At 35.8% G+C, this 26,407-nt stretch overlaps 1 protein-coding gene across 2 annotated transcripts; it reads left to right on the top strand.

The window, feature by feature from the left end:
- Window positions 1–73: 73 nt before the first annotated feature.
- On the top strand, window positions 74–25,291 carry LOC141430790 (uncharacterized). 2 transcript variants are annotated; one of them, XM_074091655.1, is made up of 8 exons: window positions 74–270; window positions 20,320–20,428; window positions 21,164–21,454; window positions 22,858–23,088; window positions 23,517–23,735; window positions 24,101–24,184; window positions 24,297–24,382; window positions 25,108–25,291. In XM_074091655.1, exons 2-8 carry the CDS (start codon window positions 20,327–20,329, stop codon window positions 25,256–25,258), a joined length of 1,164 nt encoding a protein of 387 aa, XP_073947756.1. In that variant the 5' UTR covers window positions 74–270; window positions 20,320–20,326; the 3' UTR covers window positions 25,259–25,291. The 2 variants fall into 2 exon arrangements, with proteins under 2 accessions (XP_073947756.1, XP_073947749.1); XM_074091648.1 differs by having other exon boundaries at window positions 131–270; window positions 25,111–25,291.
- The last annotated feature ends 1,116 nt before the right edge of the window (window positions 25,292–26,407 follow it).

Below are 26,407 nucleotides of genomic sequence, written 5' to 3'. Positions count from 1 at the left end.
TTTACATCTACATCGATGCACGGTTTTTGAAATTGGCTGTATATGACGACCACTAATAAATCTAGTTTAAAAGCTACCCGAGCTTCACCGCTGTGTGTCATGGCGCAAGCTGAGTATAAAACGAGTACGGGCAGCTGAATCGCATCTACTCGCTTCCCGCAAGGTCAAGTGCGAGCGTCCAAGTCATTGCTCCTCACGTGCGCATCGGGTACGGGTACCTGCGCCAGCGCACCCAGTGCTTTTGCCAGTGACCGCCGTTCTGCACTCACGGTAAGTTTCTTGCATTATTTGAACCGATTGCACGATATTCGCGCTAATAGATAAAGACATTATATTACATAATATAGGTACTCTAACTTAACTTAATCATCGTGTTGGCTATATGTGTATTACAAAATTTTAGTACATTTAGTACATGTCTATGTTTTTTTATTATTATTTAGCATATTATGTATGTTTGGGTTAGCCGGAGTTCGGAGTTGTTCGGGTTGGCATGGGCCAGTGCTAAATTTATATGCATGCATGGATTCTAATAAATTCAATTCCCTTCCTACAATGGCGGTCGGGAAAAAAAGTGTGAATAGTTCATTCGTAAAAAGAATGTCTGGATATTTGTCGCGTATACCTGGAGGCGTTTATACAATTTATCTGTTTTCACGTTATATTCAACGTGTGTTTATTTAAATTTATAAGTCCAAAAACCTTGTCAGAAAAACGTTTAAGTTTTGCGGAAAACAATTTATTGGCGAAATGAAAGAGAAGGCTCTTGCGTAGCAGTGGCATCACAAATAAAATAGGCAACGAAAACAAGAGTTCACTTCTTAAATACCTTTGCGAATTTACTTAATATTTGGTAAGTAAATATTTTAGTTAATTTTCGCATATTTAATATTTACAAATTTATGCTCTGCGAGTACTCGTACCCTTTGTATCTATCTTTAATAATTCAATTCAATTCAAATCATTTATTTCATGTAACTAAACACATAATAACTATATTAGTAAATAAATTTAAGAAGGGGTTAGTAACTACACATACATACTTATAACTAAAAAAAAATGACAATTTTAGCTACCCACAATGCACAATGGGATCGGGACATGTCTGATTGTTATTATATTCATAATTACATATTTCACGTTAAAATTTACATACTCGTATATAAAAATGAGAGTCCGATACATTAATTACTGACTCATCAACGCCCAGCCCAAACCCTTGAACCTCGAAAGCTGAAATTTTGCACAGAGGTTCCTTTTATGACATGTACACGAGATAAGAAAGGATTTTTTTAAATTCGTGAAAAGGGGGGGAGAACGTTAGTATGCAAAATTGCTATTTCTAAAGTAGAGACTACGAAATTTGGGAAAAACTTTATTCAAAATATATAAGAGAACACGTATTTCGCCATTTTTGAAAATTCTACTCTTAAAGGGTAAAAAGAGGGGATGAAAGGGTGTATGGGAAAATTTTTCTTATTGAAGATATCATTATAAAACTTTGTGAAATGGTTCTGAAACAGAAATAAACAAACACGTGTTTCACTGTTTTTGGAAAATCTACCTCTGAGGGGGTAAAAAGGGGGGAGGAAGTTAGTACGGAAAAATGTTATTTGAATGTAGTAATATGATGAATGTGCGTGTAGTTTTAAAGACAAATGAAAGAACACAAATATAATTGGTTTTGGAAACTATGGAGGTGAAAAAGGGGAAGGGGGGGGGGGTAAAAGAAAACTTTTATTTTAGGGTTAGATTTATGAAACTTAATGAACATTGAAGGGAAGAGAAATAAAAGAACACGTTTTAACTAACGCATTTCTCATATTTTACATTTTTTGATAATTCTACCCCTAAAGAGTTTAAAAGGGGGATGGAAGTTGGCGTGAGATTTTTATTTTTGAAATTATGGTTCTGTAATTAAGTGAATAACTCTTGAACAGAATTAAGAGAATACGTGATTCACCACTTTTGAAAATTTCAACCCTAAGGGGGTAAAAAGGGGAATGAAAATTTGTATAAGGAAAACGTTACTCTTTTAATTTAGGATTACGAAATATGGAGAAATCTTTCTTCAAATCAAATAAAAGAACAAGCATCACATTTTTTAATAATTCTACCCCTTTTTGAAGTTATGATTCTTAAACTAAGTGAACGACTCTCGAATAGGATTAGGAGAATACGTGATTAACTATTTTTTTAAATTTCACCGCTGACGGGGTAAAAAGGGAGATGGATATTTGTACAAGAGAAAGAGAGTTTTTCCTTCGAAACTCCACACTTGAAATACACATAAGTACTTGATTTTTGGAATATATATTCCTTAATATGTGTAGACGCGCACTAAAAAAGGACGTTTTGATATTTGGGACAGGCAGAATAGGCTGATAATAATAATAATATTTTCGTTTCAAAGTGGCCCTAACTCCGTAAATATAAACCGCAGAGACTTTTAATTTGCCATGCAGGTCGGTAATACTAATAGGTAAAAACAGTTGCAAAATTTTCCGGAATTCTCACGGGATAAAACAAATACAGAGAATTTTATATAATAACTCAAGCAAAAAACGCACAAGTAATAAGACTAGATTAAAATATTATGTTATTCTGGTGACAACACAATAATCTGGCAGTGACGTCTTGGATGTACGGCCAGGATCGTTTCCGTAGGAGGGAACTCTTCAAAAGTTACTGGCACACACAAGAAACTTTGCATGATTGTTTAATTTTAAGGACTATGCGTTTATATCATAGATACCACCTGATGCTGCGGCCAGGGTCGTCTGCGTCTGCTCCTAATTAAGAGAACTCCTCAAAGGTTGACAGCACCGATACGAAATTTGAGATTTTTTTTCAATAGTTAATAGAACATTTTAAAATAGATCAAAACAGTTACTCATGTTTTTGCTTTGAAATGAAGGATGTTTTTCAATCGATTTAAAGAGATCTTTCCCGCGGGAACTTTATAATTTCGCGCGAAGTAGCGCATGTCAGTCAAGTCAAGCCAAAAACAGTGTAACTTTTTATTAGTGAAAAAAAAATTGGTGTAGGTAAATGTAGTCACTTATTTCTATCTCTTTTGAAAATGGGAATTTTGCATTTTTCCAATAAAAAAGTAGGTAGCGAAAGTTAGTCAAGAACTGTGAAAGCTTTTTGCTTTTTGCTTTGAAGTGAAGGTTTTTTTTTCAATCGATCTAAAGAGTTATATCTTTCCCGCGGGAACTTTGCAATTTTCTTAGGCAAAAGAAGTCTGTTTCAATTGTATCACAGACATTGTAGCTTTCTATAGAATTGACTTATCCTTATTCCGCGGGAATTATCTTATAGCGCGCACGAAGCCGCGGGCAAAAGGAACACGTAGGTTTTCTAAAATTCCACAACTGAAGATGTGAAGCCAGGGGGTTCAAAGTATGTACGAAGTATAATTTAGGTAGGTTGATTTTTGCATTCGAAAATTTGCACTTTCACCATCTGTCTAAAATAACGTCTGTCTGTATATTTATTTCCATAATAATTCTTCAAAAAATCAATTAAAACTCGCATTTGGATCGTAGAATAGTAAATCTTTGTTACCCCAAATTTAACGCGAGCGAAGCCGCGGGCAAAAGCTAGTATGTAATAAATGTGCAAGCTTATAAAGTTTTCGGTACGTTTGTTTGATTGTTCGACAATCAGACTCGAGCAAACTATTCAAAATTCAAAGTTATTTATTTTCAACTTATGTTTTAAAAATAGTGTCGAATCCTCCTTTTAAGTTAAAAATAATAGCTTAACTTAAATAAATCGTTATGAATTAAATTTTGCACGTACATAAACCATCATCCGGATTACAACATTGAAGAATAACCATTTTCTGAGGGTAGCGAAATCCGAAGTCTACGCAGAATAATTTTAATGTGAACAAAATAAAAATCACAAACTATTTGGTACCCAAAATAAAACGAAATGGCGCTTATGTGATCCACTCATGCACTTCTTACAGAAGTCTACATAGAATGGCATATTGACCAATAAGCTTCTGTATTAGTGCATTCAGTGTTAATAGCTTTTGAATTTCTATGATATTACGGATCAAAACATTTGTATGTAATGCAATGCAAAAAATCAGTTAGCACCGCTACAGCAACCAGCCCCAAAAATATTTACATCTCATAATCATTGCATATCTATTGCATCTGCATAAGTATATCTTAAACATCCATAAAATAAAACAAATCCATCCATATCTGGTAATGGTAATTGTAAGTGCATCAAGTAGAGTCTTGGATGGATAACAATTTCCTTCACATCATTATAAACAGAAGATCACGTTTTACGATTGTAAACGGTTTTTTCAAGCGGGAATGTATTCACACAATAATTATCTGTCGAGAATTCGAGAAGTCAATCACCCACCGCGTGATTTGTATTTGAAAAAAGTTTGGATTTCGATTATTTGTACATAGCTACCTTAACTTAGTTTTACATGTTGCGCACTGGTATTGGTGATAGGTTTTTTTCTACTGTTTTTCAAAGAGAAATTGCCTTATATATCAGCTTTAATAAACTCAACCTTTAATATCATAAACTTTTATAAACTATTTGCATACCTTAAATGTGTGAACTTTAGCGAAAAAACGTCCAAGTTATGTTCCAGACTCCTTTCTGGTGAAAAGCATTATCAAACTGCATTTCACCAGAGGAGTCTTTAAAAGCATCTCATTTTACATTAGAACTCGACGTGCAGTAACGCGAGAACTCGCCCCTGGTGTTTTTCAGACAATTTACAATACCTAACTTCATCATGCCTATCAATTACGTTAATACGCTTGTTCAACTGTTCAGAATTATAAATCATTGTTAGAACATAATACGTAACCAACTGTGATAATGGAGATACGGCCACTGAGTCCAACTACGTTGTAACAATGTAACGGTTACAGCAATTTGACTTGAACTTACTCACACCGTTTCTCACGTTTTAATAAATACCTTGCTATGGCGGATGTAAATTTAGACAACGTTAACTGTTTCACTGTTTACGCTATTATTTCCGACTAACGGATTAAATTGCAACCTGTGGCAGATTTTAGTTGACACCACAATAAAATAAGATATCTTAACTTTTATCCTAATAGTCCAATCAAAATAGGCTTCCGTAATTTAAATTAAAATATTGATTTGATCGAATTTAGAATATCCATTCTGGGAGTTGCATCAACCCTATTCTATCTCATTTAAACTTACGATGCGCAACGTGGTCATAAATCAAAATTACAAGCACAGGTTTGCCAAAAAACGACAGAGCGCAACATATTTTTAACGTAGATTGATTTCGGAACATTACGCTGCGCTAAAAAAATCCGGTAATTCGGCGTTTGCGCCCACAGAAGCGGGCTTGCTCAGCCATTTGGTGCAAGAGAACTACCAACGATGACGGTCTGAAAGTAATTACGAAAAATTGCGCTTGACATCAGCAATTCTGAAATAATTAATCAAACATTCAATGAAAAAATTTACAACTTTCAAGGGATATTGAATCAAAAGTTGAAAGTTTGATTGAATAACATTTTATCAGCTGATTTTGTTCTTCTAGTCAGCGAACTCACGTATTTTTAACTGTTAGTCATGTTCGTATAAAAACAGGCTGCTTATCATAGTTTTTATAAGCATTTTTAAATAATTGGCATTACGAAGGCAATCTTCGACGCTGTCAAGTTTGACGATGCTCTTCTTGTGTTCAATTGATATACTCGTAGTACCTACCTGGCGATTCATTTTTATTTATAAAGTCTAGCTGTTGCCAACGACTTTGTCTGCAAAGGATTCGATTCCTGCGCGCATGCGGCAACTAACTATAGGTATATAAATCAGGAATAAAAACCTGTAATAAAGAGCATGTCGGGTCATATGGGTAATATTTATTCACATTTCTTTTACCATTTTGTTCTTGGGATCTCCATACAAAATTTAATCACGATCAGTTGAGTACTTGAAGCATGAAAGTCTAACAAAGCAACAAACATAATCATGTTTGCATTTATAGTACCGGGTGTGGCCTGTAACCTGTAATAAGAGCAAAAAATTGAAACTTAGATCGTCCTCGTCAAACTGAACAAAATTAGTTCGGCGACTTTTAAAAACAATGGAGTCTTTGAATTTTCCTTTTTTCATACAAATTAAATACTGCTATCAATGTACGCCATCCTAGAACACAACTGACATCGCTTGTCACGCTACAAACATTAAGCATTTTGCATTGCTTACATTGCTTCTTCGAATAAACTTAAAAGTGTAATAAAAATTAGAAAACTAATTATTTTTAAAAGTCGCTGAACTAATGTTGTTTAGTTTGACGAGTATGATATAAGTTTTAATCATATTCACTAGAACGTGAAATGATCAAGCGTGATTGTCAAGAAAGAAAATTGGAGAGATGTATTATTAGCTAAGTATAAAAATGCCGATATCCAAAAAAAAGTCGAAGATGTTTGTTACCTAAGTATAAAAATGACGACATATAAATATCAGTTTACTTCAGTCATGGGAAGCTTCTCATTTTGTATTTTAAGTAACTCAAATTAATGTTCGTAAGTTGCTGTTCTGTTGATTTCTCGTCACTCGCAGTCAGTCGCTCACTTAGTAATACAACCAAAATTAATTATTTTGTTCAACTTTAATTTACAGTCACGCGTTTAAATACTATCCATTATCATTTAGAACATTTGATGGTGGTTTGGTTTGGTGGTAAGAGATTGTTGAAATTTTTGATACTTAGACGTTCTGGATCATAATATTCATAATCTTGCCAAAATAATGTTAACATTTTTAAATATTGGCATTTCTATACTTATACTTTCTGGGTTATAGACATTTTTACACATTGACATTTGTAAATAGCGTCATTTCTATATCTCGGCATAAAAGCCTTCGACAATTTAATTGTATAAATTTGTAATTTTTATACCTACCTTTATTTTTCCTGATAGACCTAAGTCGACCTAGTCTTTTTTTCCTAATAGACCTAAGTCGCCAAAAGGCCATTGTCCCTTTCCTTACCTTTTTATTTACACACACACACACACAAACATCACGCCTGTATTCCCAAATGGGGTAGGCAGAGCACACAAAACGTTACCGCTTCGGAGCCACTTTTAGCAATTACCTGTCGCTTACGGTTTACCTTAACCTATATCCTTTGTCGCCTCTTACGACATACATGGAAGAAATGGAGAGGTATAATTCTAACCCGACACCACCCGGGAACCTACCTACCTACCTACCTTGAAAAATAAAACAATAAAACGAAATATTATTCTTATTCCAACGGAAATCAATTTCATTTTCATCTTTTATAATTGGATAGTTTCTTTGGTATAAAAACATTACTCTATTTAGTTTATTTATGCATGAACACTCATATCTTGCATAAAACTTAGCTATCATAAGGTCGCGGGTGCGCAAAGAAATTATTTTAGTTTATTTACTCTATTTAGCCCGTCAGTTACATTATTGGAAAATGTTGAACACGTATTTTTTATTTAGTTAGGTAATGTAAGAAGTGACCCCACGGAGTGACGTTACGAGTTATATCTTCATCATTTTTTGTTTGAACACGTATTTTTTATTTAGTTAATGTAATAAGTGTCCCCACGGAGTGACGTTACGAGTTATATCTTGATAATTTTTTGTTTGAACACACAAATAACTATTGTTTGTGTGTTTGTTCTATTCGATTGTACGTAGGGAATAATCTCTCCATTGAACGCTATACTATCCCTGATCAACGTAGGTACCTTTTGATCAAGGAAAAGTATAAACTACCATCAGGGCTCGGGTGGCAGTTCTAAAATAGTCGTAACTTTAACTTGTGTCTGTGACGTGTGCATTATTCCTAAGTGGTGTTGTGTTGTTGTTAATTACCCTTAGTGAGTCGCTACGGCAGAAATGGCGATAAACCTTTCTGTTTGCTTGATTCATTAAATAAACAGCCTTTATACCTATATCATGCTAGTTGTCGCCCGCGACTTCGTCTGCCAATATATCCTCGTTAATCGTGCTCCTGCGGGAACTATACAATTTTCTGGGATAAAAATTATGCTATGTCCTTCCCAGGGTCTCAAACTATTTCCGATTATCAGATTTTGCCTAGTAGATGAGCAACAAATCAAGTGCTGCATATCCGCTTCAAGATGTTTTATTGTAAAGGTTTTTCTTTTGTCAGTGCATAGAATATGATTGCAAAAGATTGAAAACATGTGTACCAATACTAAACACATTTACCTACACGTCGAGTAATATCTTATTAAATAAATATATTTATGTACCGTGAAATTGATGAACTTGATCTGATATATTTTTTATCACTTAAACATTTGTGTATGAACAATTCATTACGCAATAACACTGCCGATGGCAGATGCGGGGAGGCTGCGTGCGCGCATACCTGTAGCAAGGCCGCGGAGGAGCAATGACCTTTGCCGATGGGCTCCACTTCTACACGTAATTGCATATAAAAAAAATATAATGGATAACTTGTTCAATAACTTCTAATGGTGGCCGTAAGGGCTTACAGACAAACTAGTTTATCTATAAGCACCAACAGATCTCTGATAATTAAGTTAGAGACGTTGATCCATGCATTGCAAATAACGTGCGCATACGTACTTATCCGTTTTTATATTGATTGGTACGACAGAGATAGATAAATGTGACGTTCTGTGGTAAAAGGTACCTTATGGCGGTTCTTAGTTTCGGAGATATTAAATGTTTCGTAAAAGTGTGTTAAAAACACCGTTTTTTTATTACTATTTCAGAAAATATAAGATCTAAGAATTCTTTACTTACCTGTTTTTATTTTCATTATAAGTGAGCTTAAAGACATAATGACCATTATATGTTTAAACATGCTTCGCTTTTGTCATTTCTACTCCTAGGTACCTCCGTCTATAGTTTGACTTTGCTGGCTCGCATCTGCACTACTCGCACTAACATTTACGCATCGTTCCCTGTCTGTCTCTTTTGAAAAAAATAGTCAATTTGTACCATCTGAATCCCAAGACAAGACATACTTTGCGCAAGTCCCCAACTGGCAGTATCTCAAGATAATGACCCCTTAGAAAGTCTTCCCGACTCAGACTATTTATACTTAAGTAGTTCCAGTGGCATTCAGCCTTTACTGATTATAAAACGCAAATGCCTACATGCACATATTGGTGGTGAAGTGAGTCTCAGAAATCAAGTTCGCGGTGGTGTCTACTTCTGTAAAAAAAACGACCAAGAGCGTGGCGGACACGCCCAAGATAGGGTTCCGTAGCCATTACGAAAAAATCAAATTAATTTCTAAGGTTTTCGTTTATGCACAGAATCTTCCAAGTTTAGGGTATCATATTTTAAACCTTAGGCTGCTACTCGTATTTACTCTTAAATTACTAATAATTCTCAAGCAATCTTAGCCATTAAATGGCTAAATTATAATTATAGTTTTCCTTGTAAATTTGATATACTGTCTACCATACAGATTTTTTCAAATTTTTCGACCCCACAGTTTAAATTTTAGAGGGGGGGGGGACACCCTATTTTAATGAAATTTTGCGTTTAAAGTTGAATATTTCGCAAACAGATCGCTGAATCTAAAAATCGTCTAGTCAACCTCGCAGTGGTTTAAAAAGACCTATCCAACGATACCAATTTTATACTCGCATGTTGTATGTTTGTTTCCATAAGGTAACTTTTCAAAAATGTTTGACTACTTGTACTATTACTTATTCTGTGGAATGACACAAAAACTAATGTGATGTAACTTTAAGTGACCTAAAAAGTTAAAAATTCATGTCTGATAATGAAGTTAATGGTTATATTTGATTGTAACGAAAGTATTTTGTTTTGTTTATCTATGCGAAAATAATTATGTTGATTATTACATTAGAACTAAATTCTGTCATTTTGTAATTTTGCATGAAAATATTAAAACAAATATTTGATTTCTAATTTTTGCTTGTTATTTTATTTTAATAAGTACATTGTAATTTTTTTTTAATTTTCAATTGATATTAATTGTTTCAGTGGTTGTGTTGATTCACCAAATTAGTTTCCAAAATGAAAAAAATGATCTTTACTAATATAGTTTATAAGAATATTTGTTACTTTTTTGAACAAGAAACTACCGTGAGACTTACGCGCGTGTTGCAGCAGCCGCTGAGTCGCGTTGCTCCGAAGACGAAGGGCTACGGATTAGCCCGAAACATGTCGAGCTAAACTCGATTTAAGACGTGAGTTATCCGGGTCAATATATTTAATATGAATATTTGTTACTAACAAATTTCGTGATCCCCTATTGACATCTATGGACGTTAAACGCCTGATAATAAATGATTTTTATTTATTTTATTTTATTTTTTTAGGAATTGTTTTCTAGTACAGATATTTAAAAATCATGACTACCTACTGCGAAAAAATGCAGAAAAAAAGCAAAACATGATTTCCTTTAATTGGTCTATATACAAGTTTTGATTTGCAATTATAGAACTTGGATTATATATTTTGATGGACAGAAGCCCAATAAATCACATTTCGTAGCCCACTATGTAACTTAAATCGGCAACATAGTTTTTGAGGTAACTAAACTTAAATAGTCTGTTTCGTGAAATTGCACATTTTCCAATACATTTTTCAAAAAATGATATCTTCGTAACATACTTAGGACGATGATATCTTCGTAAAATACTTAGGACAATGATCTTTTTTGCTATCGATAGCTAGCTGAACAATCGCAGATTATTAGAATGCCCGCAACTCCAATCGACCGCAAGGTACCTTTGACCGCGGAACGTCACAAATAGATATTTAAATCGGACTAAAATAAAAATTCAACCCTGTAGTTGAAAAAATAAAAATAAACAGTAAATGCACAGCTTCATTTCACCTACATCGGTTAAGTACCTAGTACCTACTCCATGGTATTTACCTACATCCGCTCCGCGGCGCGGGAGTCTGATTTAGTAGGTACTACGCCGGATTTTTTAAATATAGCTGAAATAAAAGTGTCTTGGTGATTCTGCTCGAGCACTAAAAAGCTAAATAATGAATAATTTCACTTATCAAGTTAAATAAAAAATCGCATTGTGTTTCAAGATCAATCAAATGCGTTTTTAATAAAATAGGTACTTTAATACTTTATCGTAAAAATCTTGTTTGAAAAAGTCAAATTAGTTAAAGTGACAAGGTGTAAAAGGGTCCAGCTACTTTTAAGGCTGCCCGTGCGTATTACTCATAATAAACAGTTAGGTTACATTCAAGTTTTATAACACGTAGCTTAAACCGGATATAGGTAGGTACCTTTATCGCAAAACAGTTATTAAGTAGGTACGGCGAGATGTTACAAAAACTAGAACAGTTTGCTTAATAAACCCGATGTCGGAGAAAAAAATCACTTTAATTTTTGCGTTAGTCCAAAGCAGGCAATAAAGCTATCGGAGGTCAGATACGATCATTGGTCAGTCTATATTTGACGACCAGATGGCCTAGTGGAGAACCTGACTACGAAGCTTGAGGTCCCGGATTCGATTCCCGTGTCGGGGCAGATATTTGTATGAAAAATACGAATGTTTGTTCTCGGGTCTTGGGTGTTTAATATGTATATAAGTATGTATCTATCTATATAATTATATTTATCCGTTGCTTAGTAGGTACCTATAACACAAGCTTTGCTAAGCTTACCTTGGGACGAGGTCAATTGGTGTGAATTGGCCCGTGATATTTATTTATTTATGATATTTATTTATATCGAATGGGATGATACCCAAGCATGGTTATCTCTTAAAGCCATTTGTTCTTTTGCTATAACGACTGACATCGTTAATTGAGATGTTTAGCTGTTGAGCATGTTTAAGAAGAGTGCAATGGCAATGGTTATTTAGATATTTACCTATTTGTTATTTTTCTACGATCTAACGGCTTCTCTACGGCTTTGGGTTTGCCCATTGGGTTGAGTAGCCAACACATCGGTTAACAAATGTTTAGTAAATGTGTGAAACTTTATGTAAGCTAATAGTTAAAATACAACAAACGGGACTTATCACTGAAACACGCGAGTAATATTTACCTTGACGTTTCAACCACATTACAGTGTGTTTTGCGTGATAAGTCCCGTTGGTGGTATTTAACTATGAGTGAAAATCACGAAAGTATAAGATGTTTATGTAGCTCTCCAAAAGAGATCCTGCCTTTATTGGTTTTATGGAAATCTGTGACGTCATTTATTTTCTGGCCTAATTGACAATTGATTGCTTCAAAGAACTGATATTCTAATTTTACAGTTAATCATAAAGTGTGGATCATGGAATTTTTGTCAGGAAGACAACTGAAAAAGAAGCGTAGAACATGTTAAAATAAATAATATCTTTATTCATCCATGCTAATATTATAAATGCCAAAATGTGTGTTGGTATGTTTGTGTGTTTCTATGCTTGTCCGTCTTTCGGGTGCCCTTCGCAGTCTAAATTTTTTTTTCTTAAAATCTATTGGTCAAAATTGTTTGGTATAAGTAATATTTTATGGTATACTTATTTTTTGCATACTTTTTTTTTTCTAGAGCACTTTTTGCGAAATTTAAACCAAAGGTATTTATAAAAGTTGGTAAGTGTATTATATTAAGGTAATATTAGATGCAACCGCCATCAGGAAATCAAATTTCGAATTAAAATTCATTCTATTGTTCAAAATATTACACCTTTTTCTTTGCTCACACTTTTATACTAGGCACTAAATTTATCAGCGTGAAATAAGGAACATTTTGAATCCTACGAAGGTTTTTGAAAAAAAATGAATATTTGATACTTGGATAGGAGAAACAGTAAAAAGAGACGGGGGCGAAGCCCCCCAGTAGGGGGGCTTAAGGAGCGGAGCCTTCCGCAATAAAGAAAACCTAGGTATCATAATTGCTTAAGGTTAGGTTAGTATTTTGTTAAGGCGCAAAGCGCCTTAAGTAGGCGGAATAGGAGCTCCTCGAAGCGGAGCTCCGTCGACTTCGCCTCAAGAGTCGTTAAATTCATATTAGAATAAGAATACGTCATCCTTATTACGCGTAAGTAAGAATTAGGTACAAACATGTTCATGCTAAGATGAAAAAGATAAAAATAATAAATGAAAAATAAAATACAAATGCGAAAAAAAAGTCCACTCAGCACTTGTCGGGTCACTACAGGTGGCTCGACGCTGATATTACGTGGATCCAGTTTGGCATCCGATACAGAACTACGCGACACGCAGCCTCCCATAAACTCACGCTAACACACCACACACTCCAAATATAACAACCATAATTATCTAATTATCTGTTTCTTTTGTTAACTGTTAATTTCATGTTCTATGTACAATAAAGAGATTTAGATAATACATAAAACAATTCGCACACACACAAAATTAATGCAGCCTGGCTACATTGGGACACAAACCATATGAATATTTGCTTTCCAGACATAAAATTAGTGGTAACAATATTCGGAATAACAATTTTATACATATAATACACACACAAGAACATCATCACATCACGCCTGTATTCAAGCAGGCAGGCAATTTAGCAATTTTAGGTTTTAACTTTGACAAAAACGGTACAATAGAGACAGGTTGCTACTTGCTAGCCTGTCGCCTACGGTATACCTTAACCATCAGTCGCCTCTTACGACTTCCACATCTACATATAATACAATCGACCAAACAATGTTATACCATACAAATGGTATACTAAACAATTTATCGACCAAAAAATATTATGAAAAACAATTTTGACCAAAAAAATTTTATACTAAAATCTGGAATTCAAGACCAAAAAATCTACGACAATGTTGCCACTGAAATAAAATCTGTGTACAATAGTACATTCCTTTTTTTTAAATACACGAGAGAATATTATTTTTATTAGTTATTTCGATTCTATAATTTAAAGAAGTAATTTTGTTTACTTACTTTTACATAAATACTAGACGCCTGAATAAAAACTTAAACATTTCGTAATTTTTGGTTGAAAAACTGGTATTGTGCTTGTATTTCTTCAGGTATTCATAACATTTGGTGCAATAATTTACAATTAAGATAAAATCAAACTAATATTTGAAATAACAAGACGTTTAAAATGGCAGAGGTCAGAGAGTTATTTCATGAAGGCCTCCGGGAGGTGACACCGCAAAGGTGGCAGCTTTGTATAGACCACGTCATAAAAGTAGAAGATGAGATGTGCAAACTGGACGGATTAATTACTGGAGTTGTGGATAAATTTGTTATTCATGTAACAGAATCAGACTCCGACATTACTAATAGTAATTCGGGCATTAGTGATGGAGATAAGGAGTTTGGATAAAGAAAAAACTGTTAAAAAATATTTCATTTAACCTTTTCAAATTCTTTTCCTGTGATTTAATATGAGGCCTCTTATGTCTTGCATAGAGCATTTGTCTCGTATCATGTATGTATGTAAGTGCTAGACTAACTAGAGCGCTGTTTTTAGAGTTCCGCACACAATGGATAAAACCTATTACTAAGACTCAGTTGTCCGTCTGTAATTAAGCTGTATCTCATAACATAAACCATGGCAGTTGAAATTTTCACAGATAATGTATTCTGTTGCGGCCATAACGACAAATACGAAAAAACTGAATAAAATAAATATTCAGGACTACACTGTGGTAGAACAACGCAACCTTATCCTGTTTATGTTCCTTAGAATAAAATTGCCTCAATGTTAGTTGAGAGTTGAAAATAAGTTATTAAATATTTTTTTCACGAAGTCCTTATTTATTAACAATACAAGGGATCATATTAAAAAAGGTTATTATTATTCCCCTCAATGGCGGCCTTAAGGCTTGAGCCAATGTCAGTTAAATTAAAGACAAATATATTCTTCTTCTTCACGTTGTACGGTGATTGTAGTTTTTGCAACTTGATAGCAAAATTCCAGAAACCACGCGGAGACAACTTGCGCTTTAAAAAATGTCAGACACGAGAGCAATATAGAATTTTGTGATCACTGTTAAAGAAAAGGTTGGCGAAACCTGAAAAGTTTATTTGACAATGACAGAAGCGACATTGACAGATTTGATAGTGACATATCTGTAGTAGATTTTTCGGTCTTGAATTCCAGTTTTTAGTATAGACAAATCAATCTTTAGACAAAACGTTGTTATGCAAAAAAATATGTTACGAATCAATTGTATGCAAAAGAATTTTAGACCAGCCGATATACACCACCGTCTTTCACGTCGAAACGGAGCGATGGATTGACGTGATTTTTGGCATAGAGATAGTTCATGGGATGGGTCAGAGAGTGACATGGGCTACTTTTTATCCCGGAAAATGCACAGTTGCCGAGGGAACAGCGCGCGATAACCGAATTCCACCCGGTCGAAGCCGCGGGCAAAAGCTAGTATCATATGAATCAACAAAGCAGTGATAATATTCTAATTATCAATTTTAGGTTCCGTGCTGGCAGTTTTCGATGATTTTTTAACAGTGATGATATAACTTATTGGAATGACGATCATGATAATTAAAAAATACCCGTGAACTCAATGCCCAATGGCCCAATCAGGTTGTCTATGGCTTGCTTGTTTCGCATTTTAATATTTCTTACATAATATTTTGTAAACAAAATTATGAGTAGGCCTAGATAATAATGATATACATTTATATAATATTTCATTAATTCTTTCGCAAAATCATTATCTACGTGAACCGAATAAATAAATAAGGTATCATTATTTAACAGAACATTACTCAGAGCTGTCACTTGTGCAGTGAATTTAATCGTCAAAGTACGAGTATCTATAGTCAATATACATTGTAACTAATCTACGGGAGACAACATCTCCCTATAAGTAAGTAATGCTAACGGTGTACTCCGCACTCTGCTGAGAAGTGTTAATGAACCGAAGCGAAGGCGCAGGTAGGTACTTACTCGTACTGGTACTACCTACCTGCCTACCCTGAGCTACGATCATGTATTAACTGATAGTCACTACGCAGTGTGTAGATTTCGCTTTATGTGATGGGGCAGAATCTTGTTGGAAAATCCAGTCTTTCCTAGTGAACACAAATGTAGATAAGGGTTTTACGACTTTTTCTGGAATATTTACTTCCTACTAATATTATAAATGCGATATTTTTGAGTATGCGTGTGCGTGTGTACGTTTGTTACTCCGTCACTCTGAAACGGCTGGGTTTAGAGTCTTGAAATTTGGCTCTGTTGTTTTTAATGCAACGTCAATAAAGACCGCGATATAGTTTTTGGGAATTCAAAATATTTCCCATGAGAATTTTGTGAAATCCCCGAATTCTATGAGGAGATGAATTATTTAAAACCCTCGTCTGGAAACTGGGCATGACTGTTTTTACCTGGAATATTTATGCCAGCACCAGAGTCCAACAAATCAGCATATTTTCTGTTACTAATGTGAAACTCAATTTTATGATTGACTTATACGCTGCTATACTAAATACTAACTGTTAGAGTATGCACCGGAGCAACTTCAAAAAAACTCGCAACGCTGTAATGCAGCTCGCTGTAAAGCTGATGAAAGCTAACTAGGATTTCCATTCTATGCCCGATGTGTCCGGTGCAGGTCTCCGTTTTTTGGCCTGGGGCCGCTTGTTGGTGCTGTTGGTATTTTTCAGCTGGAGTAGTTGCAGTTGAGCGTGGAGCCGATGGTAGAGCTAGCAGGGTGCTAACATTGCCCATTGTGCGATCCGCGGATGCTGAAATATTTTTGTAGAAAGTTTTACTTTTGTGACTGTTAGCAACAGACTGTTCAGACTGTTTTGTGTCTGGGACATGTTTTCATGGTAACAACATATCACATTTTAAAAAAGCCATTTGACTTATGTTCGGACACTGTCTAAAGTAGTGGCCCATATACTTAAAACAAACAGAAGTTGATAATATAATATGTAAAATTTACTCCTTCAGTCCGAAATGTATGTGATTGCGTACACTTACCCACTGCGTACGTTTACCCCACATGACTCTAGGAATTAATGTCTTTACCTACAGCCAACAGATTATCAATGGAGTTCACCGCACGCACGCACCCCCGATAACTCGTTGGCCAGAAATCACATTTGTGATATGAATTCAAAAATTGATTGGTTTACTGGTGATGGAGTACTCTAGTCTGAGGGCTCTAAATAGTCGATAAGTACGCTTTGAAGTTTAAACCATGAACCGAATCTGTGTTTGTTTACGCGGTGCGCTAGTTCTTTCCATAGGTCATCAGAGTTATCAAGTAGTAGGTTTTCAGGGATACCACGTGCTGACAGGAGCTCCTCTACAGAATAAATGAAATCCCTCACATCAGTTGATGATGATGATGAGTTGAACCATTGTACTTAAGGTTCCACGACAACAGTCCGCACTTACCTAGAAAATGTGGCCTATTGTCGCTGTCGTGATAGTCACTTAGTGTGGATTAAATGTTGGTTATTACCTGTGCCGATGGCCGTTGACTGGTGCGGTTTATCATAGTAAAAGAGGACAAGTAGGCTCACTACGAACAAAAGTACATCGCGCGGCTTAAATGTGTGCGCGCCGGTTGGCGCCGGTACGCACGCACCCGCCGCACGCACACACTGATAATTTAAGGAGGATTAAGTTTTCTTATTTCTTTAGTCAAGGCTGCGCTGCCCTCGGTGCCGTAAGTTTCGATTTTAGCTCGCTTGTCTTGCGCTCGCTTCGCGGGATGATCCCCTTTTACGTTCGCGTACTCGTACTTACGTATTTTTTGTATTAGGTATAAATAGTTGTAAATTAGTGGTATATAAGTGTAGTTTAATAGTTTCGTGCAAGGACACATCAAAAATAATAGATACCTACCTACATATAAACAATATCATATACTTATAGATTATGTGTAGGTTAACATGAGTTAATATAAATACACGAATACAGTCGCCATCACCATTCCGGTGAATTTATAAATAATGTTTTTAAATTAAGGGCCTGTTTCACCACTTGTCGACTAACTTTAAGTGACGGATATCAGTGATGCTTGAAATAGCGTGAAAACCCTTAGTATAACAATAATAATAATATAACGGCAAAGAATCTGACTGATTTCTCTAGACACAGACATTAGACAATTTTAAGTTAACTTTCGTACTAAAATTATTTGCCGGTAGGTAATTAATCTAAAAAAATAGACGTCGACCATAAGTCGGTCGGAATGGACTTACTTGTCCTCTTTTACTATGGGTTTATGCATTGCCTTTTCAAAATATTTTTTGATATTAACTGGTATTAAAGATCTCGGTCTTAGGTTTTTTGTTTTTTTTTTGTGTGCATTAGCTTAGGTAATCAATGATAATTATTTTCAAAAGCAATTGAAAGAAGAATCTTTGATGGTATAATATTAGTTAGGGACATAAAATGAGCCAGGTAACTTATTTAGCACTGCAATACTGATTAAATTATTGATCTTAACGTTTTTATGATATTTGTTTGCATAATCGTATCCTGTTGAGTTAGCCGTTGAATGAGTTTATGGTTTTTCTTATTTCGTACTAATAAGATGGAGCCAAGAATAGAATTTTATATACTAAGTATCCGCTGTGCGTTTTTAGTATCTTAATTTAAATTTGCGACGTTAATATAATAATAATTATTAAACGTATTGGCAATGTTAGTGGGATTATTTAATATTCTTTCATTAATAGCCAATTTTGTTCGCAGTTGCGAGTATTATTACTTTCCAACCTGCTTTTACAAGCTTTTCTTTAGCTTACCCTGTTTATTTATTTCTTTACTTATTTATTTGTTTGGGTCAAATCTTCGAAGCTAAATTTGACCCACTTCCAGCGGTCCGATTGACTTGAAATTAGCATACCTACTTATATAAAGTCGGTGACAATACAATAATCTGGTAGTGACATCTTGGTGGTCCTGCCAGGATCGTCTCCGCAGGAGGGAACTCCTCAATGGTTAGTAGTAAATACCGACTTGAAGTTTCAGTCCGACAGTCAGCAAAAAAAGCTTGATTTTTTTTTTAACAGAAACTTATTTTTTATAACGTCCCTTGTAGCTTTGTATACATTTTTACAGCGAGATAAATAGTTAAGTACTTACAAGTTGCCTGTACGAGTTGGTATACATTCTTAGTAACATTGCAGTTTTACAAAGTTCATTTTCGGATTAAGATTAAGAGATCAACATGCTATTATAATTATCCCACTAATAGATATTATAAATGCAAAATTTTGTAAGTCTGTTTGTTTGTTACTTCATCATGTCTAAACCACTGAACCGATTTAGATAGTTTGAGTCTTGGAGAAGAACATAGGTTAGTTTTTATCCCGGAAAATTGCATAGTTCCCGCGAAATGCCGATAAACTATAATTCTGCGTGGACTGAGTCGCGGGTAACAGCTAGTAACATACATAATAAGTATATATACATATATGGCTTTACAAGTAAACGATTAGGTAAGAGTTGATCGAAACTTCACCAAAAAAAATATTTGCGGCATATTAGTACGGAACCCTACATTGCGCGACACGTTTGGCCGGTTTTTAAGTTTGTGTTCCATAGATTTAACTGTATACGAGTATATATAGAATCAATTTCATAGAAGACTTATCACTGTGTCAAGCCACTTTTGCAAAGGTTAAACGGCAACTGCTCGTGGAGTGTACGTAGAAGGCGGACACACACAGAAGCCTGCGCAACGTGTGTCTGTGTTTGTATGTCAGTAGATACCTGATGGTTCACTTTTAACAACGTAAAAATAAAATGGGCGAGGAAACGCATCATTAACATTTCATACTTTGATTATAACAAATGTTTGCCTACAAGTTGGGAATCGATCCCCGATTTTTCTATATCTCATCGTTTCTGGTTTCTCCATACTGACTCATTTGGATTGATCACCTACTAATGTATCAATGAATGTAACTGAATCTTTGAACTTGATTTTCACCCCCCTTCTATTATGGTATTTACTAGAAATTGACGTTAATGCGTAGTTCTGTGCCCTTAGTGTAAGTTTTCGGTTAAAAAATACGTCTCGATCGCGTTCGAGTTAAAATCTCAATTTGTATGGAAACACAAACAACGCAAACGTTTCGCTAGAGGCGCTGTTCGTTTTTCCATATAAATTGAGATTTTAACGCGAACGCGATCGAGACGTATTTTGTAACCGAAAACTTACACTCAGGGTACAGGTGACAATAAGATGATTGCAACCATGTAGCTGATTGCAACTCCACACTTCAAAACAGGACAACGGGTTTTAAAATTATGATTATTTCAGAATACTAGTGACGAGTAATAGTTAAATCTTAATTATATTTATTTTTTAGTTTCAAGATGCTTCGGAGGCAGCTCCTCATAACCTGCTTGATATGTTGGACCGCACAAGTGTTGGCAAGCAGTGACGACAGATTCATCAAGAAATACGCTATGATGAAGGTATGACACTTGAAAAACATTCATTGTAACGAGTATTATCGTTTCTCAAATACCTAAATAACTGTAGCGGAAATAATGTATAGTTAGGTACCTAAGTAAGTGCCTATAGCAAAATAACTTGATCAATGATCATACTTACATTATTGAAAATCCTTACGCACGTGTAGGTACGATATTGTCTGGTTCTGCCACTTCATTGTCTAAGATTGGACTTGGTAGCTGTACTTACTCTAGGTAGGTGCAATTTAATTTCGGATTCATCGTAGTTAGTTATGTTAGTTGTTTATCTTGGTCCAAATATTGTAGTTGTTTAAACATGAATACCTACACTATTTTACCAAATAATTATAATAACATGCCTATGACAACGATACCTGGTTATAAATACATGATATGTAGGTATATCAACATCTAAAAATTTATAGAAGGTTTAGAAAAAAACTTAAGATCCTCAATTTGAAAAATAAATAATGAGACCAGAAACTGATTTCTTATACAACCTTGTCGTAAGAACTAGTATTCACATGCCACTGAACCGTGTGTATGTAATTGAACGGCTCTAAGTAAATAGTGATAAAATTGTATTTATCGAGTCTTATCCGATTTGTGCACTTTCGTACAAAACAGAAATCGATAGTAATAGAAAAGACTTCAACTGAACTGAATAACAATCGATTATCTTACAAGCACCTAGTAATATCTAGCTAAATATCTAAATTAATTTTGGTGTTCTAGATTTACGAAAGCTGTTTTGGCCCGGAAGTGGTGAAACAAATTCGACAAGAAATGAAAGAAGCATATGCAAAATGCTCAGCCCCGCCATCTTACGAGTCGCAGCCAAACCTGCACATTCCCTCGTCGGTGCTGTTGGGTAAACTCCCGCCCGGCTTCGCCATGGATCCGAGCTCGCAAACCATCACTAAGCCCACAGATGGCGCTATCCTTAACCAGGATAATTTGAATCAAGATTCACTTTCTCTTAAAGGATCACCGCTAGGAGGAGTTCTTGCCTTTAGACCTCACGGTGTAAGTAATAGATACTTATCAATTTAATTTCATATTATTTTAAATACGAGTACATTTTAATTTTAACGTGTAAATGGTCCCTGTAACTGAGTACCACTGAGCTACGTCGTCACGAGCGACGTCTTAAGGATGAGACAAAAGAAATATGACAATAGTTTGCTGCAGTACATAAATTACTTACTTTGTTTATGCTAGGTTTACACGTGCTTAGTACTTGTCATTAGTGTTTATGATTAGGGATTTTCTGCAGTTACAAGTAACCAAAAAAAAACCTTTATCTTGAGCGTTGGAAAATCTCTATAATATACCTAGTAGCTGTGTTTTCTGTACTGCTTTCTATGTGCCAACACGTCCTTCGAACTACCCGCACTTGATCACAAATAGTACCGGCACAATGGTGGTGGGGATGGGTTGACAAATAAAAATGACCAAGTGCGGGTAGTTCGTGATACAGGTGCCGGTACTATTTGTGATCAAGTGCGGGTAGTTCGAAGGACTCGCGCTGCTAGGCAGACTTGACACCCCCATACTTCAGTCTACTCGTGACCACGGCCAGTGTTTTCAGTCTGACGATCCCTTGAGGGAACCAGCCTTATTTTAATTGTTTTCATTCACATAATGACATGCTTAGAATTTTATTTTGTTATAATTATTACTAATCTTATTACCTTTGACGATTTCAATACAAATTCTTATAACTGACATTTATGTAAATTATAATGTAATGATGTATTGGATGAATAAATAAACTAAATAGACACGATAATAATGAAAGTAAAAAGTACTTACTAAGCATTAATTGCTAAGCTGGAGTAGGTAACCTAGCATATCGCAGTCTGTTACTACTTACTACAAAAGGTACCTATCTTTAAACAGTATCGACGTTTCGTTCCATCTTTTTCACGTGGACCTGTTCTAGCTAACCCAGCTACGATAGCTGGCTATTGTATAGCTCAACCGCTTCGATCACACATTTAATTTTACCTGTGCCATGCTACGCTACTATTGATACACAGAACTAATCATAAGACAAATAGAAATATCGCGCAAGCCAAAAACGTGAGGCTCCCATATGGCTGATAAAAAAAACATTCATTTGTTTTGCCAGCTCAGTCTGTAAGCAGCTTTAGTTAATTGCTCAAAAATGGGTAATTGCTGCTATTGAGCCAAAATCTTATAAAATGAGAACAGGTAAAAAGCATTCCCACTAAGCTAAGGAGAAAAGCCTGCTGTCCTGCTAAGGAGAGGCGAAAATGTGGCGGCATCAGCTCTGGAAGGAAATACAACTTATTTCTATTCGTCTTGTAATTAGTTCTGAGGATTGATAACTTGATACAACATGTGAAAATATAATATGATCACAAGTAGGAGGTGGAGCGACGTTAATGTGGAATGTGTTTCAGGCTCAGTTCCCGCAGCCGGCGGCGGGCGCGGCGCCGCCGTACGCGCTGCCCGGCAGCCCGCAGTTCCGGCCGTTCAGCCCGGCGACGCCCTTCTACCAGTTCCCATACGGCGCGCCGGGCATGTTCTACCCCCCCGGAATGCCGGCCTACAACCCTTACGCGTACCAACAACAACAATTCCAGCCGGGATATTACCAGCAACCAGCCTTCTATGGCTCGAATAGAATGTCGGTAAGTACTTAACAATACATTGCTAGCGTTTGAACACAATATTTATTTTGTCTTATTTACGTTTTTTTTTTTCATACTATTGAACGGAAAAATAATTTTACAACAGTTATAATTTAAAAAGGATTGAAATTCAAGATTAGATAGAGAAAAATGACAAGCATAAAGAACAGAAAGAATAGGGGGAAACAAGCAAACGGATCCCCTGATGGTAAGCGATTACCGTCGCCCATAGACACCGCTCCGTGTGGCGTGGGCAATAAGATGAAAGGAGAACAGCGGGCCGGGTGACACTATTTATCGGCCCGGCCTACCGACACTACTTACCGACATGGAAATACCGACCTTGTTTTTCGTGTACACCCCCATAAAAACTCATGTCAGTTTCAATGAGCGTGTTACTCAGCGGGCCTACATATATAATGTTCCAGCGTCAGTTGGACGCGCGCGACCGGCTGGAGCTAGGCGCGCGCGCACCGGCCGCGAGCCGCGCGCGCAACATCACGTGCGTGATGCAGGAGCTGGGCTACATCGACCACAACCTCGAGCCCAACTACGAGCAGATCACGCAGCGCATAGCCAACCTGCCCGTCTCTTCCGAGCTCAAGGGCGACATCCAGGACGGCTTACAGTTCTGCCAGAAATTCTCGGTAACATCTATATTACAGTCGGTTCACTTAACAAGTTTTTCACGATAGATTAGATATAAAATGAATTTTGAATTTGAATTGTTTTATTGCTTTATTATTATTTTATTCAATTTCAACATTTTGTGACATTCAATTGTTTTAATCTTTTGTGTATTCTTGACAATTTCAGTATAAATTCTCCTAACTTTGACATGTACAAACTATGATGTACTTTTATACTGAATGAATAAATAATCTAATCTAATCTAATCTAATCTATACTGTAATTTTTTTTATACATGTTCTTAAAAAAAACTGACTCAAGCAAATAAAAGAAACGTTCATTCACAATGCCTCTCATACTTACTCAATTGTTTGTGTTACAGCAATGCGTGCCCGACGCTAAAAGAGATGTGGCTCCTCTGTCTCAGGAACTGATCAAACCGATGTTTTTCTTCCGTTGCTATAAGGTAAATTCACCAACTCAATTATTTTATAGCTACCTATTTTTACTAACTTGTGGATGAACTTTTTAACTAATATTTTTATTAAATATGAGGCTCTAAATTATATTATTTACAGCACAAAAAATTGGAAGCGTGCATCATGAAGGACATTCGAGAGCGTTTTACTAGCGAAGACGAGTTAGACACCGACACTGATTTCAGGTTAGATGTACAATATTTCTCAAATGCGGGATGCATATTTGAAAAACTAAAATTTATACATCACCAGAAGTCTGTTTACATTCTCACTTAATATTCTGGGAGCAAAAAATAAACGAATCGTGGTAACCACTAAAACCGCTAGACCCGGTCACCCAGATGATCGCATATTAAATATACACCATACATTTCATCACATATACATCCACATCGTATATTTCATCCGATATGATCATGTAGATGTTCGAGTCAGATGAGCTTAAAAAGTGGACAGCGCAAAACAAGTCATAGAATAAACTCAAATATAGGTAGAGTCATTCACGATGACGCGTGCCGTGGTTCTTATTACAATGTCATTAATGTCTAATTTTGACAAAATCACGCGTCTTCGTGGATGACTCTAGGTATACCCCTCTATTAAATTAGTCTATTTCAAATCCGGTTGGCTGAAATGTGACAGCGCCTACAGTACTAGTATTGTCATTTTTACAATAGTATAACGATGGTTATTCTTGGTATTTTTAACTGTTTGAGATTATTCTCTCATGTCTTAATTGACATGACTATAAGAGGCAAAATGCCAAGTTCAGGAAATTGAGTAAGCAAGCAAAGCAAAGGGAAGCAAGTATTTACTGCATATACTTACTTAATTATTGCTTACTTTTTGGCACATTAGGTTACTCTTACCTATTTACGCTATTAACGTCTGGTGGGTGCTGTCATGTCAGCAGGTCGCTGTCGCGGGCGGCGCGCGGCGCGCGGTCGCTGCGCGACGAGCCGCTGCCCGACCCACGCTTCGACGCGCTCGACGAAATGGCCGTCTACCTCTACGACTACCTCAGCGGGGGCAACGGATTCGACTTCGATCTCTACATGTAACACTAACACTACCCCGAACTGTACTTACTTATTCTATAATACTACTTTTTTAACGTAACGACAGCGTTAACATTTATAAGAAGAATTACTTAGGTGTTCTAAAAGATTCCATTTAATCCCTGTTCAACGGTGTAAGCATATAATCACGGAAAAAAATGGAAATTACCATGATCTATGGCGCCGCTTATGCAATACGCCAAGTGTATGTATTTTTTTAATTGACTGATGTCACGCTGCATCGCATGCTTTGCGTCACGTAACCTGTAAAACCCACTCCTCTCTCCTATAATAGCAAAGTTCATTTGTATTTGTCTTAGAAAGTAGGGCTAGGTTAAACATGGAAGACAGGCAGCGGGCTGACTGACAATGAATACCCACCTCGAGAGTCTGATTTAGCTAATTTCAGAATAGTTCTATACCATCGTCCTCCTCTAAATCTATTTCTACGTTTTCACTGTAGGTTGTAGCGCAAATAAATATTCGCTAGCATTCATATTTCTCAACCAATAAAAAATATAAAACACTATCCCATAGTAAATAGTTTAGTGCGGCATCCAACTTTATAATGCCTAAGAAATTAGTACTAGTACTGTCACCGACGTGATAACTCGACCATTCATGAATCTTTTATTATGTTATGACAAACGAAAATGAACACCAAGGGTATTCGACGGTGCTGTTTAGATAGGTAATAGATGAGCTGCTCAACAGCTCATTAAGGAATACAATACTGTCTTTGCTAAATACAGAAGGACGTATCTAAAAAGAGGAATTTCTGTGTTGGTTAGCCAAAATTCCTCCCCGTCCTCGTTTTATTGACTTACTCATAAGTATTTTATTGATGGCCACTACTTTATTGACATAAAATGATGTGAATATTTTACTTTTAAAGGTAAACATTCTTAGATCACATTTCGAATATTGAATATTTTATAATGTTTGCTGCAAGTGCTATATTGATTCTCATTAGACGGTACAATATATAACACGTAGCAAACCAATGGTTTTTGTTCACAAAGCTCTGCTCGAGTGCTTTGTGGATGACAATTGCTATTTTGTAACTATTTAGATTGTAGTGGAAATATTTGTCTTATAATAATTATTATAGGTAGTTTACATTTTTAAGCATCTGATGAGATTAAACCGCAT

Source organism: Choristoneura fumiferana, chromosome Z, assembly GCF_025370935.1.
Source record: "Choristoneura fumiferana chromosome Z, NRCan_CFum_1, whole genome shotgun sequence".
Taxonomy (NCBI): domain Eukaryota; kingdom Metazoa; phylum Arthropoda; class Insecta; order Lepidoptera; family Tortricidae; genus Choristoneura; species Choristoneura fumiferana.
This window is presented reverse-complemented; position numbering and strand designations above follow the sequence as displayed.